This window comes from Pinus tabuliformis, chromosome 4_1, assembly GCF_031772625.1.
Source record: "Pinus tabuliformis cultivar Carrire ecotype Pingquan chromosome 4_1, CPIR1, whole genome shotgun sequence".
Lineage (NCBI taxonomy): Eukaryota > Viridiplantae > Streptophyta > Pinopsida > Pinales > Pinaceae > Pinus > Pinus tabuliformis.
The window spans coordinates 46,618,076-46,637,549 of NC_142303.1; the positions used below are offsets into that span (position 1 = coordinate 46,618,076).

The 19,474-nt window shown below is 36.1% G+C and overlaps 1 protein-coding gene across 2 annotated transcripts; it reads left to right on the top strand.

Moving 5' to 3' along the window:
- Window positions 1-11,916: 11,916 nt before the first annotated feature.
- Window positions 11,917-14,180, top strand: LOC149174103 (transcription factor MYB7-like). 2 transcript variants are annotated; one of them, XM_089422532.1, is made up of 4 exons: window positions 11,917-12,175; window positions 12,323-12,496; window positions 13,065-13,194; window positions 13,296-14,180. In XM_089422532.1, the coding sequence occupies exons 1-4, from the start codon at window positions 12,124-12,126 to the stop codon at window positions 13,906-13,908; spliced, it is 969 nt and encodes a 322-aa protein (XP_089278658.1). In that variant the 5' UTR covers window positions 11,917-12,123; the 3' UTR covers window positions 13,909-14,180. The 2 variants fall into 2 exon arrangements, with proteins under 2 accessions (XP_089278658.1, XP_089278659.1); XM_089422533.1 differs by having other exon boundaries at window positions 11,917-12,094.
- Window positions 14,181-19,474: the final 5,294 nt, after the last annotated feature.

Genomic DNA, 19,474 nt, shown 5'->3' on the forward strand with positions numbered 1-19,474 from the left:
TTAACTTCTTTTCCAAAATACTACCATATAACTTGGTTAGGAGAGGGCTGATCATAATTGTCCAATAATTAGAGGGGTTATTTGTATCCCCACTTATAAAAATAGGGATAATGAGGCTCTCAGTCCAAGGTTTAGGGAACCCTTGCTTGACTGCTTGATTGAAAAGCTTGTGGATGTGGGGGATGAGGACAAGACCTCTAATTTTTAAGATTTCTGCCTGGTAACCTTCAATGTCCTTAGCTTTCACATTAGCGAGGCGATTAACCCCAAACTTAATGTCTTCTAAAGAGAAAACTTCTTTCGTTGTGAGCAGGGTTTCCAAATTATCCATGAAATTAGGAGATTCATAAAGCTTTTTAAGATAGGAATTCCAATTGTGAAGAGCAATATTATTATTATATTTAGTCTTCCTAGTCAGAATCTGCCTCCAAAATTTCTTAGGAGCTACCTTAGAGAGGTGTAAGAGATTCTCCTGTCTTTGACGAATGTACTGCCTATTTTTGCTTTTAGTTAGGGCTTTGTATATTTTTATCTTGTCCATCTTAAGAGATTCATCAACAGCTTCCTTAATTGCTCTCCTCGCACTTTTACAATCTTTTTCATACCATGGATTGGTTTTTCTATTTCTTTTATTATTTGAAACTTCAATTGAGAACTTGTTAATAGAATATGAGAGGGTTGTAGTAAAATTATGATAGAGGTCTTCTATGTTGTCTATACTAGATAAAGGAAGCAAATTAGTTTTTAATTCATTTAGAAAGAGATCATTTTTATTTCTATCAAATATTAAGTTCTTTTGGCTGTAAGTATTATTTTCTGTGGGAACTCTATGCATGACAAAATTGAGAGTTATAAGTAAAGGCCTATGATCAGAGTCAGGTTCGTGGTCGTTTAAGATGTCAAAATTTATTATTTCGTTGTATAATGGGAGATCGGAAATAACATAATCTACCACGTTGTTACCAAGTCCATGGATGCAGGTCATCTTGCTAGAATTGGGCCACTTCTTTAGACCGTTGCAAATTATGAGATCCTGAGCACTACAGAGCTTGACTAGCTCCAACCCAAACAAATTTTCCTCGAGGTCTTCAGAGCTCCTTTTGTACCTACTAGCTAGAGTAGGGTCTTCGTTTAACCAAAGAGAATTAGGGTTGGAATGATTGCTTAGAATAATAGCTTGGTTGTTTGAAGTTCGAGCATTAAAGTTACCTATTAAAAGGATATTACGATCATTCCTTAGGCTAGAAATATCATTCTCTAAACCATTGTAAGGGTTAGTTTTATCTAGATTCTTCTTTTTATAGAAGTTAGAATTGATGGGGGGGAAATAATATATTGCTATGTAGGACTTTTTATTATTAATTGGTTGTGAGGGTCGTTTTTATAAATCCTAGCATGGGGGGAGATGTTCTTCTTAATGTAACAAGCTATTCCCCCAATGCCTCTATGGGAGGATCGCTTGTTCCAGGTAGACCATAGCATAAAGCCATCTATGTTAGGGACCTTAGATTCTTCGTGCTCCCAAGTTTCAATAAGCAAAATAATATCAACATCATTTGAAATCCAACTTAGCTTGGGGCCTTTGTTCCATGGGAAGCCTCGACAGTTCCAAGAAAGGATCCGGAGCATGTTTAATTGCTATTGATTACTATATTTTTGGTTTCTATCTCGAATAAAGGCTTTTCTATTTCTGATTATTGCCCATTTTCCTTCCTTTCTAGCTTCTTTTACCTTTTGAACCTCCTTTCTTAATTCTGCTTGATCTTCTGGAATGAGATCTTCGTTTATGAATATTCCTGTTCCTTTTAGACTTGAGGTTTTACTAAGTATGTTGTACTTATGATCAGTGGAGCTCACCTTTATGCGGATTAGTCTTCCTTTATTCTCGGTTAATTTCCACAACCTTATTGCTTCTGTGAGACACACTGTTTCAATTTGTAATCTATTAAGTAATTATGTCTGGGCTAAGGCTAAAGTATCCTCATCTACTTCCTCTTTTGAACCGAAGATTATAAGGTTCAAGGCCCTTTTGTTACATTCGTGGTCTAATTCTATTAATTTTTTCATTTCGTCTTTAATTGGTTCGATATCTAACTTATCTACCACATTATTTAGGGTGAGGCGGCTATTAACTTTTTCTTCTAGTTCTTTAATCATGTCTTTCATTTTAAGATTCTCTAAAGTATCAGCATCTCCTTGCTGGGATGGTTGTTTAGTATCTTGGTTTTGTTTTTCTATAACCTGCAATCTAGTCTCCATTGCCTCCATTTTATTCTCCAGTAGTTCTATTTTATTTTCTATTTGTTTTTGGATCGTCTCTTCAAGAGATGCAAATTTATTTTCTAGCATGGCTTCTAACTCTTTTTGTACCTTGGCTTCTCTTCTTGTCTACATTTCTCTAAAGACTCTATATACTCATAAAGGCCTTGTAGAGTAACTATGCTAGGTCTGCCCTTGGTAATCTTTGGTAACTGTGGTGAAATATTCATACTTGAAATTATATGAGCAAATATGTATTAGAAAAAGAAAAAGATAAGTAATGTGTGCACCTGATATCAGCAAACTTGACTGTAGATCGCTTGTGCCCACTGCAACTTGCAGATCGAAGAATATATAGAGTACGTTTTTAACTCTTTCACTGAGTTAATTCCATAATTCTTATATTCCATAATTTTGCTCTTATTTAATTTATATATTCTTTTTTATTTTTTATTTTTAGTTCATTATCATTTTTAATGTGTTATTTTTTTTGTTATTTATTAATGATTTATTATATAGTTATTAACACAATATATATGGTTTAGAGATGTGGACATGTATGGAAGACAACTAACATTTAGTTTTAGTTAAGTGAGATAAGTAAAGCTCATGAATTCACTTGTGGAATATTTTTTTTTGGGGACTATAATAAAGAACTTGCCATGTATGATTCCACTCCATTCCATTAGTCTAATTAAATTACATTTGGCACCACCACATCAAAAAATAGAAGAAAAAATAAAAATATGTCGATATTTACCCTTTATAACCATAAAATAGACATTTGAATTAAAAAATAAATTAATCTACGGACCTTCCATAATAAAAACCCTATAAATATAACTAAATGTATGTAATATCTCCGATAATAATTGTTTCCCAAAATTATATTTTTACCCTATTTCCAAATCTCCCTTTCAACCCTTCCGGAATCAGTCATTCTCTCACTAGTAATGGAATTTTAGTGACGAAAATTATAACCTAAATCACTTGTTCTCTCACCAGTGATATAATTTGAGTGAGGAAAATTATAACCCAAATCACTCGTTCTCTCAACAATGATATAATTTGAGTAAGGAAAATTATACCCTAAACACTTGTAAATCTTTAAACTAGCTTAAAAACACTTGGTAAGAAGCCTATGCCTACCAAAGCTACCCTGTATGAATCCATATCCATAGAAATGTGACAAATTTATAGAAAACCAAACGTACTTCATCTTAAAGGAAACTCCTAAGTAGATATATATTTAACGGTAGGCATGAGTTCTACAGATCGTAGACAAACTTGCATCTCTAAATTTGGTTCAGACAATAATTATCCAGTGCCGCAGTTAATGTGCATCAATTGTATATGGGCATGGTTGAATCCCCACAACAAATGTATTGGCTTAGATACAAGCATGAGCATTGCGCAGGAGACTGGATAATTGTTTCCAATAAAAACGCACATGTAGCTAACGCACCGAAGACTGTTTCTCTTTTTTGAAGCTCCTCTACTTTCTCGTGAGATCTTCCTCCACTTTATCGTCGGATGGTTCTCCGTGTAAATCTCTTCATGTGATTTGCTTTGACTCTTACCTCTTTTCACGTGATTTCCTTTGACTATTAAGATCGTGAAGCACTATTGATACCCTACATTCTAAGTGATCAAAGAACACGTCAAGCATGAACGTGCAGTGAAAAAGCACTTGGGCATTGTCCAATAAACGCCCTCAATGTCAATGTTAAAAGCAAAGGCCTTCAATGTTAAAAGCTAGGGAATGAATGGTGAAGTGTGTCATTTGTCACAGCTAGGGAATGAATGGTGAAGTGTGTCATTTGTTGCAGCTAGGGAATGTTGGAGAATTTTTCTGGTAAAATTCCAAAAACAAATTAACTGAACAGAGAGAACAATGCTCTATTTTTCTCCAGGATCTTGGCATAGGGAAGCTTTAATTTATTTCTGAGAACAGAGTATTACACACCCATAGAAGGATTTGTATTCATTAAAATAAAATTCCTGATACAAAATTCATCCTCTTTCTCTCAGAGGGATTCACCAAAAAAATGCGCAGTGCTACTCTATTCATTCCTTTCCCATTACATTGTATATGCTACGCTGCTGCATATTACATTTCGTGTTCAACAACTAATATTTCATTCACATGCACTGCTGCGCTTCTACCTTCTCTCACTCAACAGATAACCACACAAAAAAAAAACACATACGAAATCTGAATGATTTAATGAACAAAAATGGAGTCCCATGCTGTGAACTGCTCGAGGTTGTCCTTCTCGTCCTTGGCTGAGCAGCACTTTAACTGCGGTAGCTGAGAATTCAATGTGCAAGAGTTGGATCACAACCTGCTTCTTCGCGTGCCCAAGAAAGATTTGGGATCCTATCGGGTCCGGCACATCGCATAGCGCGCATATATGAAAGTGTTGAGCACCCTTGGTTTCCCCGATAGCGAAATGCCGATTTGCGACCCGCCGATGCGATATCCACTGATGCGATGGATTTTGACTTAAGCTTGGAAAACATTGAAGACACGGGAAAATGGCCGCTGGCGGAACTAAAAGAAATATACAGCAAAGCGTTATATAACCGTCGGGTCTGGTTATCGCATCGACAATATGTATGTGGAAAAGGCCCGACCCTTTGAAAGCGCCGATAGCGATACGCTGATGCAATGCGATCGCAATCGCATATCGCAAGATATAAAGGCCCCGACCTCTTTGTAAGTCCTCCATTGCGACTCGCCGATGCGATATCGGCGATCGCTCATCGACGATGTCTTGTGTCCCGATCCTTGGTGATTTTCTGGAGTTGTTTTGGTAGGAATACATGCGCACGGTTATTGTCTTAGTGCTGCTGCACGGCTCAACTGTTGCGCAGTTGAAATTACGTTTTCAACACTCCCCTTTAATTTCAACTGCTGGGCATTCAGTCATACCCAAACATTTCCTCAAAAATTCGAAGCTTTTCTGGTCCAATGGCTTTGTCAAAATGTCTGCAACCTGTTCCTGAGTCCTGCAATGTTGTAAAGTGATTTCTCCATTGCTTACCAATTCTCTGATGTAGTGAAACCTTGTGTCAATGTGTTTCGTTCTCTTATGAAACATTGAATTATTTGATAATGCAATAGCTAAGCTATTGTCACAAAAAATCATCGTTGCTTTTGCCTGCTCCTGGCCTAAGCTCCTTAACATCCTTCTCATCCAAACTGCTTGACATGCTGCTGCTGTAGCTACCACATATTCAGCCTCTGCTGTAGACAACACTACAATAGGTTGCTTCTTAGAAGCCCATGAAATGGATCCTGAACCCATGTGAAAAACATAGCCAGATGTGCTTTTCCGATCATCTATACTTCCAGCCCAATCACTATCAGTGTATCCGATTAAATCTGAACATTCTGAGACAGTATATAAAATGCCAAACATTTTAGTACCTTTGACATACCTCAGAATTCTTTTTGCTGCTTGCCAATGTGCTTCTTTTGGCCTCTCCATGAATCTGGAAATTAAACTAACAACAAACATTATATCTGGCCTAGTTGCAGTTAAATACATAAGGCTGCCAACTATACTCTTGTACAAACTAGGATGAAAATCCTTGCTGCTGTCCTCTTTGCTGAGTTTTAATCCCATTACTGTGGGAGTGATTGCTGCCTTGCACTCTTGCATATGGAATCTTTCCAACACTTCATTCACATATTTCGCTTGTGAAATAAAAATTCCATTTTCATTTTGATTTATTTCTATTCCTAAGAAGTATCTCAACAAACCCATGTCAGTCATTTCAAATTCTTCTTTCATGACTGATTTGAAATTTTCAATAAGATAAACATCATTGCCTATGAAAATAACATCATCAACATACAACACAACAATCAGAGTTTTACCATATTTTTATTTGATGTAGAGGGTGGGTTCTCCCTCACACTTCTCAATTTCTTTTTCCAGTAGATAGGAATCTATCCTACTGTACCATGCTCTTGGAGCTTGCTTCAGCGCATAAAGAGCCTTATTTAATCTGCATACTTTGTGTTCTTGGCCTTTCTCCTCATAGCCTAGAGGTTGCTCAATATAAACCTCTTCCATTAACACTCCATTTAGGAATGCTGACTTCACATCCATTTGGTAAACTTTCCATTTGTTTTATGCTGCTATGGACAACGCTGTTCTCACAGTTTCCATTCTCGCAACCGCTGCGAAAGTCTCCTCATAGTCTCTCCCATAATGCTGCTTGTATCCTTTGACAACCAGCCTTGCCTTGTGTCTTTCTATTTTGCCTTCAACATTACTCTTGGTCTTGTAGACCCATTTGACTCCAATGACTTCTTTACCTTTTGGTAGCTCAACTAAATCCCATGTCTTAGTTTCTTTCTATGGCATTCATCTCCTCATCCATAGCTTCTATCCATTTCCTATCCTTAATTGCATCTTCGAAATGAATAGGGTCATCAACATGACAATACAAAGAAAACAAGGAATTCATTCTTTCATCATAAATGTCACTTAAATTTTTGAATTTCTTACCTCTTTCATTTGGTGTGCAGGTGCTTGAAGACGCACTTGAATTTCCTCTTTGTGATGTGCTTGGAGAAGCACTCTCATTTCTTCTCAAGGGTGTCCCTTGCTGTCCTTGTGTTGGCGCTGCTATTTGGGGATGTATTTCAGCCATCTCCTCATCATCTTCATCATGAGAAAAACAGTTTTTAACATTCACTATTTTCTCTATGCTTCCATCCCAAGCTTCCTCCTCAATGAATTGAGCATCTCTGCTCACAAAAAACTTCTTGGTATATGGGATATACAACCTGTAAGCTTTGGATTCCTCACTGTATCCAATGAAAATACATTTCTTCCCTTGGCTATCCAACTTCCTCCTTAGCTGATCCGGAATGTGTGCATAAGCCACACATCCAAAAACTTTCACGTGGGACTCCTTGTTTTCTCCCACTCCATGCTTCTTCCGGCACCTTGTTCATCACTGCTTTTGTAGGACACCTATTCAAAATACATACTGCACAATGTACAACTTCAGCCCAATAATCATTTGGCAAATGCTTTGCCTTCAACATGCTCCTCGCCATATCCATGATTGTCCTATTCTTCCTTTCAGCAACTCCATTTTGCTGTGGGGTGTACCTTGCTGTAAATTGCTTGTGAATTCCATTTTCTCTACAAAACCGTAGGAATTCCTTGGAGATATACTCACCTCCTCTATCAGTTCTCAAAACTTTGATGCACAACCCACTTTGATTTTCCACAAGTGCTTTGAAATTTCGGAATTTTTCAAACACTTCACTTTTGTTCTTCAAGAAATAAACCCAGGTCTTTCTTGTAAAATCATCAATAAATGTTAGAAAATATTGGCTGCCTGCTAAAGATGGGGTTTGCATTGGTCCACATAAATCTGAGTGGACAATCTCTAAGGGTGCCTTTGCCCTTATGCTTTTCCCTGATGGAAAACTTTCTCTGTGTTGTTTCCCCAAGATACAACCTTCACAAAGGCTGTCCGGTTTTTCTATTAATGGTAATCCTCTTACCATTCCTTTTCTGCTCAGCAAATTAAGACCTCCAAAGTTGAGATGTCCAAATCTCAAGTGCCACAACCAATTTTCATCTTTTGGTTGGCTTTGGAAAGCCTCTTGGGTCACTGCTGCAATTTTTTCTTTGTTTTTCAAATCTGCCATTATTCTGAGAGGGAACATCTTGTTCCTTATCATTTTCACTTCAACAATGCATCTTTTGCTGGGTGCTTTATCCATGATGGTGCATACATCATTCTCAAAGAAAACATTGTAACCCTTTTGAACAAGCTGTCCAATACTTAAGAGGTTACATCTCATTCCAGGAACATAATAGACATCTGCTATGGTTTTCCTTTCACCTTTCTTTGTAAATATTTTAACCTCTCATTTTCCCATAACAGAAATTTTACTATCAGTCTCAAGTGTGACTTGTGACTTCACATTCTGGTCTAAAGCAGAAAACAGGGCTATGTTTCCTGTCATATGGTTACTGCAACCGGAGTCTAGAAACCATATATCATCACTGTTTGTTTCAGCCATATTACAAGCTAACAACACATTATTTTGGCTGATATTTTCTCTAGTGATATTTGCATTAGATCTATTGTTCATGTCATGTTGCTTCTTCCTACATTCATTGGCATAATGCCCATATTTTTTTCAATAATAACATTGGACATTGGATTTTTCATACCTTTGTCCTTGAGCATGATGTTGTCCACTTTGTTGGCTGTTGCCTTGGCCTTGGTTCTGATTTGGATTGCTGCTTCTTCCTTGAGCATTTGCTGGACTGTTCCTTCCACCTCTGTTTTGGCTTCTGCCTCTTCCTTTCTTGTTTCCTCTACCTTGACTTCCTCTTCCAAAGGACATTTGGGTCTTGAAGGCTTGCTCTAGAGATGAGTTTTCATTTCTACTCAACCTCTGCTCATGTTTTATCAGTGATGCATGAAGTTCATCAACTAAAAAGTTTGAGAGATCCTTTGTCTCTTCTATGGTGGTGACAATCACATGGAACCTTGAGGGTAGGACCCTCAATATTTTCTCCACAATCCTCCTTTCTTTAAGAACTTCTCCATGAGTCCTTATTTGTGTAACCAGACCAATCACATGTGTGAAAAATGAGTCAATATTGTCTGACTCCTTCATGCACAGGTTCTCAAAATCTCTCCTCAGCAACTGTAGTTTTGCTGTCTTCACTTTCTCCATGCCTTGATAGGCTGTCTTGAGGGTTTGCCATGCTTTTTTGGATGTCTTGGCTGCTGCTATCCTTGGAAACACACTCTGGTCCACTGGTTGATATAGAAATACAAGGGCTTTTGAATCCTTCTTCTTGTAGCTCTTCAACAAATCTTTCTCTGCCTGAGTTAGATTATTAACCTCATTTTCATCTGTTGGTTCTTTAAAACCATCTTCAACTATTTCCCATAAGTTTTGTGAGGCAAACAGGGCTCTCATGGTTATTGCCCAATAGTCATAGTTTTTCCCATTAAACTGTGGGAGCTGAGTATTAAACATACCCATGCTAGTACTTGTGCTGGCCAGTCTTGCAATACTTGACTATGTATTAAAAATCACTGAAAAAAATACCTTGGATTCTTTTGCGTGAGTCTTCACACTGCTAGAGAAGTTGCTGTAGTAAGAATCCTTCCTTTAGCTTCTTTGACACCTTCAAAGAGCCTGGACAAGCTCTGATACCACTGTTGGAGAATTTTTCTGGTAAAATTCCAAAAACAAATTAACTGAACAGAGAGAACAATGCTCTGTTTTTCTCCAGGGTCTTGGCATAGGGAAGTTTTAATTTATTTATGAGAACAGAGTATTACACACCCATAGAAGGATTTGTATTCATTAAAATAAAATTCCTGATACAAAATTCATTCTCTTTCTCTGAGAGGGATTCATCAAAAAAAATGCGCAGTGCTACTCTATTCATTCCTTTCCCATTACATTGTATATGCTACTCTACTGCATATTACATTTCGTGTTCAACAACTAATATTTCATTCACATGCGCTGCTGCACTTCTACCTTCTCTCACTCAACAGACAACCACAAAAAAAAAAAAAAACACATACGAAATCTGAATGATTTAATGAACAAAAATGGAGTCCCGTGCTGTGAACTGCTCGAGGCTGTCCTTCTCGTCCTTGGCTGAGCAGCACTTTAACTGCGGTAGCTGAGAATTCATTGTGCAAAAGTTGGATCGCAACCTGCTTCTTCGCGTGCCCAAGAAAGATTTGGGATCCTATCGGGTCCGGCACATCGCATAGCGCGCATATATGAAAGTGTTGAGCACCCTTGGTTTCCCCGATAGTGAAATGCCGATTTGTGACCTGCCGATGCGATATCCACCGATGCGATGGATTTTGACTTAAGCTTGGAAAACATTGAAGACACGGGAAAATGGCCGCTGGCGGAACTAAAAGAAATATACAGCAGAGCGTTATATAACCGTCGGGTCCGGTTATCGCATCGGCAATATGTATGTGGAAAAGGCCCGACCCTTTGAAAGTCGCTACGCCGATGCGATGCGATCGCAATCGTATATCGCAAGATATAAAGGCCTTGACCTCTTTGTAAGTCCTCCATTCCGACTTGCAGATGCGATATTGGCGATCGCTGATGTCATCTTGTGTCCCGATCCTTGGTGATTTTCTGGAGCTGTTTTGGTAGGAATACATGCGCACTGCTGCACGGCTCAACTGTTGCGCAGTTGAAATTACGTTTTCAACAGGGAATGAATGGTGAAGTGTGTCATTTGTCGCCATGAAAGGAGGGTTGCATCGATGAACCTCGAGGTAGGGTGCCCAATACTTCATGAACATAATGATTAGTCAATCTTGCGTGTTTCTAAAGTGATTCACTTTACTTGATTAGTCAATCTTGCGTGTTTAAAGTAATTCACTTTTACTCGATAGTGAATGATAGTGCTTTCTGATGTAACATTGCTCTTTCTTGTCCACAATTTTCTTAGAGGTATATTCAATCATATCTTGATGACATCACCTCCTACTCTGCCACCTAAAATAACCTAAACCATTGTGGATGACGCGTCGCCCACGTCGAGTGCAACAATGGAGCAAAAAAATACATGAACACGCCGTTGCTCAACTTGTTGCGAGGATCTAGGTGGAAACAAAACCTAAACCTATTCCGAGTTTTAGATTGACTGCGCTAACGTTAATGGGGCAAATATGTAGTTTACGTTTGGTAGATAGATTGGCAAACGGAATGTAGGAGGAGGAAAGAAGTAGCTAAACTCATCGATAAGGAGATAAAGAAAGACACTTCACCAATTTAGAGAAAATTTTGAAGGTCTATAATTAGTTAAATTTATTCTAAATTGACAATGGAAGAAACTACGGATTTATTTATTTCCTTGACTCACTCTTTCAAAAAGACTTCAGTCCTCAACGTCCCCTACCCTAGTCCTTTACCCACAAAATTTACGGACATGTCGCACCACCTAGTAACAAAAAGACAAACATGACAGAAACCTAAATGGTTACATATCCAACAACAAATGGTCTAGCAATCAACTTTAACAGAACAGCCTGAAGTCGATGTGAACAATTGGGGCAGTTGCTTTTTTTTATGACTAGACAATACTGCTTTATCAAAAACAGAGAACGTTTTGGCACAACCAGCCAAAAGAGCTTTAATCCTTTTTTCACACCACGATGGAATCTTGGTCATCCAGCAGGTTGAATATTTAGTGTAGATAAGAATAATTATTTCACGCCAAAATAGGATGATATAGAGTACTGTTGGTATTTGTTCGCTGGCTGTGTCAGTATCGGAGCAGTTAACGTGGAAACCCATTAGGATTGCACATGCAGTGTCTAATCTAATTATTCTAACGTCTTTTTCAGTGCCTCTGATTGTTGTGGTCCTATTTAATTTTAATAAGTAGGAAAAAGACATGCAGAATCGCAGCGGAAAGCACTTTATAAAAAACTTTTCAGTCTACGGCTCCATAGAATCTCTTCAATGATTTTCGATTTATTACAGTTGGGCAATGACTGAAATCTATGAATTGACTGGTAGAGTTTGTGCGTGTATTCCCGGTTTTTAGCTCTATTTATACGTTGTGTCCATCGACGATTCCAAATAGGTATCGACACAAACAAAGCTGAAATTGTCTGATGCAGAAACAGCTCTCATTTCCATACATTAGAATAAAATCCCTTTTTTTCCCGAAGAAGCCAACATAGATAATCGTTACATGTTTGTTTATAAGAGCGATTCGGTGTAACCTGCTTGTTCGCATCTATTTTAATATAAATTTGCTATAAGAGGGATTCTGCCTCGCAGGTTCGGACAGATGCTTCTGATACTACTTTATGTCATGGATAATGAACGCAAATAAAATTGTTGACATCGGATCCTATTTTGGTTGTTCTCTTTGAAATTCTGTGCTTAATTTATTAGTGGAAAAGCATTAGAAACTCTCTCTTCTCTCAGCATATTTAAGTAGATTACTATGGTTATTTGTTTATTTCTATTTTATTTTCTGATATAAACATACGCTGGTTTGGGCAGAGGTGCAACTTAGAACATCTGGTTATAACTTGGCCATGATGGGACGCAAGCCATGTTGTGATTCAAAAGATCGACTAAACAAAGGCCCTTGGACACAAGACGAAGATCTTCGCTTGGCCCAGATTATACAAGCTCACGGTGAAGGACGCTGGTCTGCTCTGGCTATAAAGGCAGGTAGGAATTGTCTTTCATTAACATTAACGAATAAATCTACATCTTATCTATGCCTACAATCATCATGCCTAATTGCACCAAGAAAAGTGAGTTGCTCTAACTATGGCCAAAGGTTGTCCGGTGAAGAGGTTTGGGGTTACACCAAAACTCTTAGTAGGTGTTGGTGATTCTTTCAACGCCCCACTCTAAGGAGGTAGCACTCTGATACCATGAAAGGTCACCAGTTACACCAAAGCCCACTGGTGTTAATAAACTTTCCAAACTGGTAACTGGAATCCCTATAGAAAAAATATTGATTCCATAGAGGTGCGTGATTTCTCCCACACCTAGGCTTAAATAATAGGCTTATTATTTATATGTGGATAAATTTCTTTGAAGTTTGCCCACCCTGAATTTAATTTATATCAACTTTCTAGGTTAGTTTCTGGAAGCTTTCGCGAATTTGTGACATAACTGCTTGTAGATCTCATCAAATCATTCCTAATTTCCTAGCTATTATAAAAGTATTGATGTAGTGGTGATACTGGTTGGTAGATGAGAGTTCAAAAGGTAGCATGATTACATGCAGGTCTGAAGCGCTGTGGAAAGAGTTGCAGGTTTCGTTGGGTGAACTATCTTAGACCGAACCTCAAACGTGGTAACATTTCACCGGATGAAGAAGACCTTATAATAAGACTTCATAAACTCCTGGGTAACAGGTAGGGAAACATTGTTTGCAGTCTGCAGGTTCTCCGATATCTTTTCATCTGTCATTTGGCATAACGTCGACCTTAATATGTCTATTGTGCTGTAATCACAGGTGGGCATTAATTGCTGGCCGTATACCAGGAAGAACTGATAACGAAGTCAAGAACTATTGGAATACTCGTTTGAACAAGAAAGCTCATGCCAATGCATGTATTGGATTGAAGCCCGTTAGACCGACAGAGCCAAATATTAAGGAACCGGCCGTGAGTTTCATTACTCCAACAATTGCGAACCAGGAGGGTAAAAGAGAAGAAGTTATTGATTACCCTGTAAAAGACCTGACGAAGGAATCTATATCTCCCAGTTATCCAACGAAACAAGAACCGGACTCTTATTCAGATGCCGGACAACTTGCAGGTGTATCGAATCCCTTGAAGCTAAATTTGAATATCCTTCCCTCATGGGCCTATTCGACATTCCTACATGATGACTCTAATGCCACTTTTGTTCCTAAGCCCGTCGGTTTTAATCAGGAAAATGCTCGTCCACATTCTTATATGTTGGATACTGAAAATTTCTTCCCAGATTATACTGACCAGATGTATTCAATCCCTTACAGTTCTTTGCCTTTTCCTGAAGTCGGCGTACATTCTGATGCCCTTTCAATCGTTCCCCTTATGGATGAGTTTTCAGACTTTATCAATTCTTTCTGGATGCCGTATTGATTGTTATCTTGTCAATTCAATGCATTCGGATAAGCATGGCTATACAGAGTCAGTGACTCTAGTCTGACTTCGAAACTAGTGCATATAGACTCGTCTACGTAGATATATGGTCTATTTAGAAAATGTGGTCTCTGCAAGTAAAGAGGCGAATCATTGCCCTCCCAGGAGCAGCAACGTGCTTACAGCCTTGTGAAAGATATCGGAGATGTTTGTATGTGTCACTGAATTTTAAATTGAACTATAAAGCTAGCTACCAGATAATTTTGGATTTATATCTTGAATTTTGATTCAAAGGTGATTCCTTGCTAGTTACAATGCAATGCGTATGGCCATGTTTATGTGAGTTCTCAAACGAAAATAGTCACAGAAATAATGCCTGCCCGTCTTTTGCTACTTCCATCTATGCATTATGGATGATCATTTTTAGGCATGACTACTGTGGATGATCATTTCAGGACAAAATTGAAGCACGTTTTCATTTCATATTGGATTGAAATATATTACATTTATTTGCACTTTTATTTGTAACTAAAAAAATTACGCGGACATTTCAATTTATATATTTGGTTTTTGTATGAAGGATATTTTGAAATTTATTTTTTCAAATTTGAAATTAATTTAAAATATTTAATAATTTTAAGGTTATTTACTTTGTTTACTTTTTCATACAAAATTATTTTGATTTAAGATATTAATTATCTAGTAACAATGTAAAATTTGAAATTTATGTTTAACTTTTTGAATTTTAAATAAAATAAATTATATGGATGAATTAAAATAAATTATAAATTATATAAATTTATTTATTTTTTAAAAATCTTTTTTAATATTAAAATTTCATTTTAATTAATTGATATATAGTTGGATTTTAATTTTTATTTAGTTTTAGTTGATATATGTATCATATATCACAATTATATCATATTCTTCTTAGAATATACTTCTTAACTTAATTTTATTTTAAAAATAAAGTAATTCAAATAATGTATTAGAAAATAAAATAAAAAGTAATTCAAATCATGTATTAGAAAATAAAATAAATTAATTCAATTAGTGTATTAGAAAATATGATGCTAGTGATCTTATGGAAAGGAAAAAGAGATGCAAGTAAAATATGTTATGAGTATTTATTTTTAAATAATTTTAGAAATGATAATGTTGTTACTAAAAAAGATTCAAATTTTAAATGAGTGAAGTAAATTTGTCCACGACTATGATTTGGTGCTTTGTAAAGACACTCATTGATGTCAAGTTATTTGTTCAATTCCCTGCTCCATAGTAATGATATATTGGACATATGAAGATGTAGTCCTACCAAGCTTACAAAAAAGAAGAAGAGTAAAGTGTATATATATATAGTTTTAATACATTTTTTAATTATTGTAATATGAAAAGTAGATAACAATTATAAAAGGTATACATTCGAACATTAATATTACTTAATAATTGGAAAACAAAACTTATGAATGAATCACACAACTCACAGGTAAGACAAGCTGCAACTAGATGCTACCAAACAATGCAATTAATTTTTCATTAATTAAGCAATCAAAGATACATGCATTTATATGATTACATTAAGTTAGGGAGATCAAACAAACTCCTGGAAAATAAGATCTAAGTCCTAAATACAAACACAATCAAAACAACCTAATGGATACTTTCTCCATTATTTCCAAGTCTCCCCCTTAATGGAGAAAGGATTTATTTCCACACCTAATATCTCCCTAAATAACTCAAATTTCATCTTCCCAAGAGGCTTAGTGAAAATGTCAGCAACATTTTCACAAGTATTACAATATTCAAGAAAAATATCTTTGGACTGTATCTTCTCTCTAATAAAATGAAACTAAGCATCAACATGATTTGTTCTTGCATGATAAATTGGATTATTTTCCAACTTGATCAAGCTCTGGTTATCACATTTGATCATTGTAGCCTTATTTTGTTCTTCTCCAACATCTTGAAGAACTCTCCTCAACCAAACAACTTCACAAGTTGTTGCACACAAAGCTTTATATTCTGCCTTAGTGGATGACAAAGATATAGTAGATTACTTCTTACTACTCCATGAAACAATCTCGGATCCAATGCTAAAAACATAGCCTATCGTAGATTTCCTATCATCTGAATTACTAGCCCAATTTGAATTTGAGTAACATGTAAGCTCAACATCGAATGAATTAGTATACTTAATACCAAAATTTATTGTTCCTTTAAGACACCTGAGTACACCTTTCATTTCTTTCCAATAGATTTCTAGAGGTCTCGCCATAAACTGACTTAACACACTAACAAAATATGTTATATTAGGTTTGGTTGTAGTAAGGAAATTCAAGCTTCCCACTAACTCTCTATACACTGTACCATCTATCTCCTTTGACCCATCATCAATGTGAAATTTCACATTCTTTTGCATTGGAACAAAAACAACTTTACACTGATCTATTTCAAACTTCTTAAGAAATTCTCTGACATACTTACCTTCAGAAACAAAAGTCTAACCAAATTTTCTCCAAACTTCAAGAACTAGATAATAATGTAGCTCTCCAAGATCTTTCATTTCAAATAATTGTGACATTTGCACCTTAATTCCATTAATTAGTTTACCAAAATTCCCTGTAATAATTAAATCATCAACATATGAGGAAATAAATACAACATGCCCCTTTGAATCAATTTTTGTATACATATTTGAGTCACTTTGGCTCCTCATAAAACCCTGTTGAAAAAAGAAGGAATATATCTTCTCATACCATGACCTCAGTGCCTGCTTCAACCCATACAAATATTTCTTTAATCTGCAAACTATATGTTCTCGACCCCTTTTCACAAACCCTTCAGGTTATGTTAAATATACCTCCTCCTTTGAATCACCATTTAGACAATCATATTTTACATCTAATTGGTGAAGATTCCAATGGTACTTTGTAGCTAATGCAATTAACAATCTAATAATGTTCAACTTAGCTACAGGTGTATTGATCGGAAAAAATGTCCTCCATCAACATTAGGGGAGACCACCTGGCCGGGAACTTAAAGCAACTTCTTTTCCGTTGAATATGGTGGTTCCGATTGGTTATGGGCCCAGTTACCCTGTCATCTAAGACTAGCCTAAAACTAATCTAATACTAATTTAACCTAAACTAAGAGTCAATCTATCCACATCATATTATGTAACATTTCCTTTATATCGATCTTTAAAGATGTAAGTTAAAGAAGTAAATAGACACAAAGGTTTGATCGATTTAAAAAGGCGTATCAAACCACAATTAAATGATTTATTTTCCTCTTTAAGAGAAGACTTGATGCAAACTAAGATGTAAATGTAGAACTAATCTAAAACATGAAAAACCTATCTCAAACTAGAATGGGATAACCCTCTCCTAATCTAAGAGAAATATAACTAAAGCAAGGGGAAAAGCTGGTTTATGAATGAATTCATAATTAATGTTCGATTATGAATTCCAAGATAATTTGTAAACTCATAAAATGTTAAGACAACTATGTAAATGAATCTACTTTAATAAATAATAATTAAGGTAAGTCCATCTACAAGCCTAAATTCATTTTAAACATAATTCATTATAAAACTTGTATTAATCAAAAGAAATAGTCCATTTCTTTTATTACACATAAAAACAAAATACACATGTAAATGAATAATTAATAGTTATCATTCACCACAAGTATAATTAAATGAATTAAGTATGATTTCGATCTCACTCTGCCTCTTGGAGATAGCTCCTATAAGACTTCAACAACATATCACAATTGACTCAACAATAGCGTTAGAGATCAAATAAGCATACTACTTAGAATGAAAATCAAAACTAATTATAAAAATTTGATAAACATATAAAACTTTAACATTTTGGTAATAGTACACAAGAATGGAAATTCATTAAACAATGTCAAAATTACATTACAAATGTGTAGTCCTGGAGCAACTTAGACCAATAACAGAACTTTATACAATAGTGCGAAGATATTATGACAGATCCATAAATCCTCTTTCAATCTCTACAATAACTCTCTCCATGCTAAACAATAGTGCACAGGCACAAATTAAATCGTAACAGAGACTCCATGTGGTGGATCACGACCTCTTCCCCCTAAACAAGATCGAATTCAGGGGTATTTATACAAGATTTATAGTGCTAACATCCCACCTTATATCTCTCAATAACTAAATCTGGAGGTTTTCTTCAGCAAGCCAAAAACAAATTGTTTTAGTTGAATGTAGACCGAATTTGGGAAATCATTACACTAGTCGAACCAATTGACTCTGTTGTTGGCCGAAGGATCCTTTAGTTGTTAATGGTCATGGCCTGTTATGGAGTTCATTACAAAAATTGAGTTAATTTCGAACAATATTTTCCACATGGCAGGGGACCTTTAGAAGCATGGATTAAGCATGATGTCGCGTCCCGTTACAGAAATCACAATAGGAGACCAGAGCTGTATTATTAAACTTAACTAAAACAATGTTGAAAACAAAATATGAAACATAGAACCTGAAAACCATTTTAAATAACGGTTTTAATAAATATAGCAATGACCTTTTAATTATTTGCAATAGTGGCCCTATATGGAAATGATAAGTGGTGAAGATTGGGTGACTCCGATGAGGAGTAGATTCGAAATCTCGGTAAATTTTCATTAACACGAATAGGTCTGACATATCGGAGCCTAGAAGATATCATAGGTCTTGTATTGGAGGTTGAAAGGAGTGACAACCGATAAGAAGTTTCGATATGGAGTTTCTGATATGGATAGGAGGGGTTTATCGGAGAATCAAAGGATTGGGAATATTGGAGATCAGAGATATGAGGATATTGGAGTATCAACAATCATGACCATCAAAATATAGAAAGTCGGAGAGGCAAGGTGTATCAGAATATGAGAGCGCAACTGCATGGGGATATCAAAGTATCAGTGGATTGGAATATTAGAATATCGGTGAGGAACCATATTGGAGTATCGACAGAGCGATATATCCGTGTTTTTTAAATGTGTCTCAAAAGGAAATCTCTGATATGTGGGAGCAGAGAAAATGTCGTGGAATGTGGGTCCTTTTGTTGAAATTTGGTATCGGAGGATAGGTGGTTCCCTAAGGCTTTGAACTTTGGCCTAGGGAAAAGTGTCCAAAAAGAATTTAATTTTTCTCGTAAAGTGATGTTATAATTTTTATAAAGTCAAATCTAATTTAAAAGTGACTTTAAGTGATAAAGTTACTAAAGTCTAATTTTAAAGTGACTTTATTAAAGTCAATGTAAAATTAGAAAGGAAAAGTGACTTTGGAAATAAATGACTAAGTGGGTCTTTATTAAAGTGGGGTGAATTAAAGAATAGAAAGTGAGATTTACATGAGCATTTAATCTCAACCCTAGATCTCAATCTATTTCAGCCATTGGATTTAGGGATCACCCAAAAGTCACTTAGGGTTAGATTAAAGGAGGAAAAGGAGGAAAAGGTCATTCATTCTTTCATGAGCAGATTGACAGAAGGAGAACAAGAGATCAAGGGAGATTTCTGGACATGGAGGAGAAGGAGACAACAACTT

What these genes read in the sequence shown, in the direction of transcription:
- LOC149174103 (XM_089422532.1), top strand. Translation starts at nt 12,124, where the DNA reads ATGTCATGGATAATGAACGCAAATAAAATTGTTGACATCGGATCCTAT. An exon ending in TGACATCGGATCCTATTTTG is followed by an intron (nt 12,176 to 12,322) that starts GTTGTTCTCTTT and finishes TGGTTTGGGCAG; the next exon opens with AGGTGCAACTTAGAACATCT. An exon ending in TGCTCTGGCTATAAAGGCAG is followed by an intron (nt 12,497 to 13,064) that starts GTAGGAATTGTC and finishes GATTACATGCAG; the next exon opens with GTCTGAAGCGCTGTGGAAAG.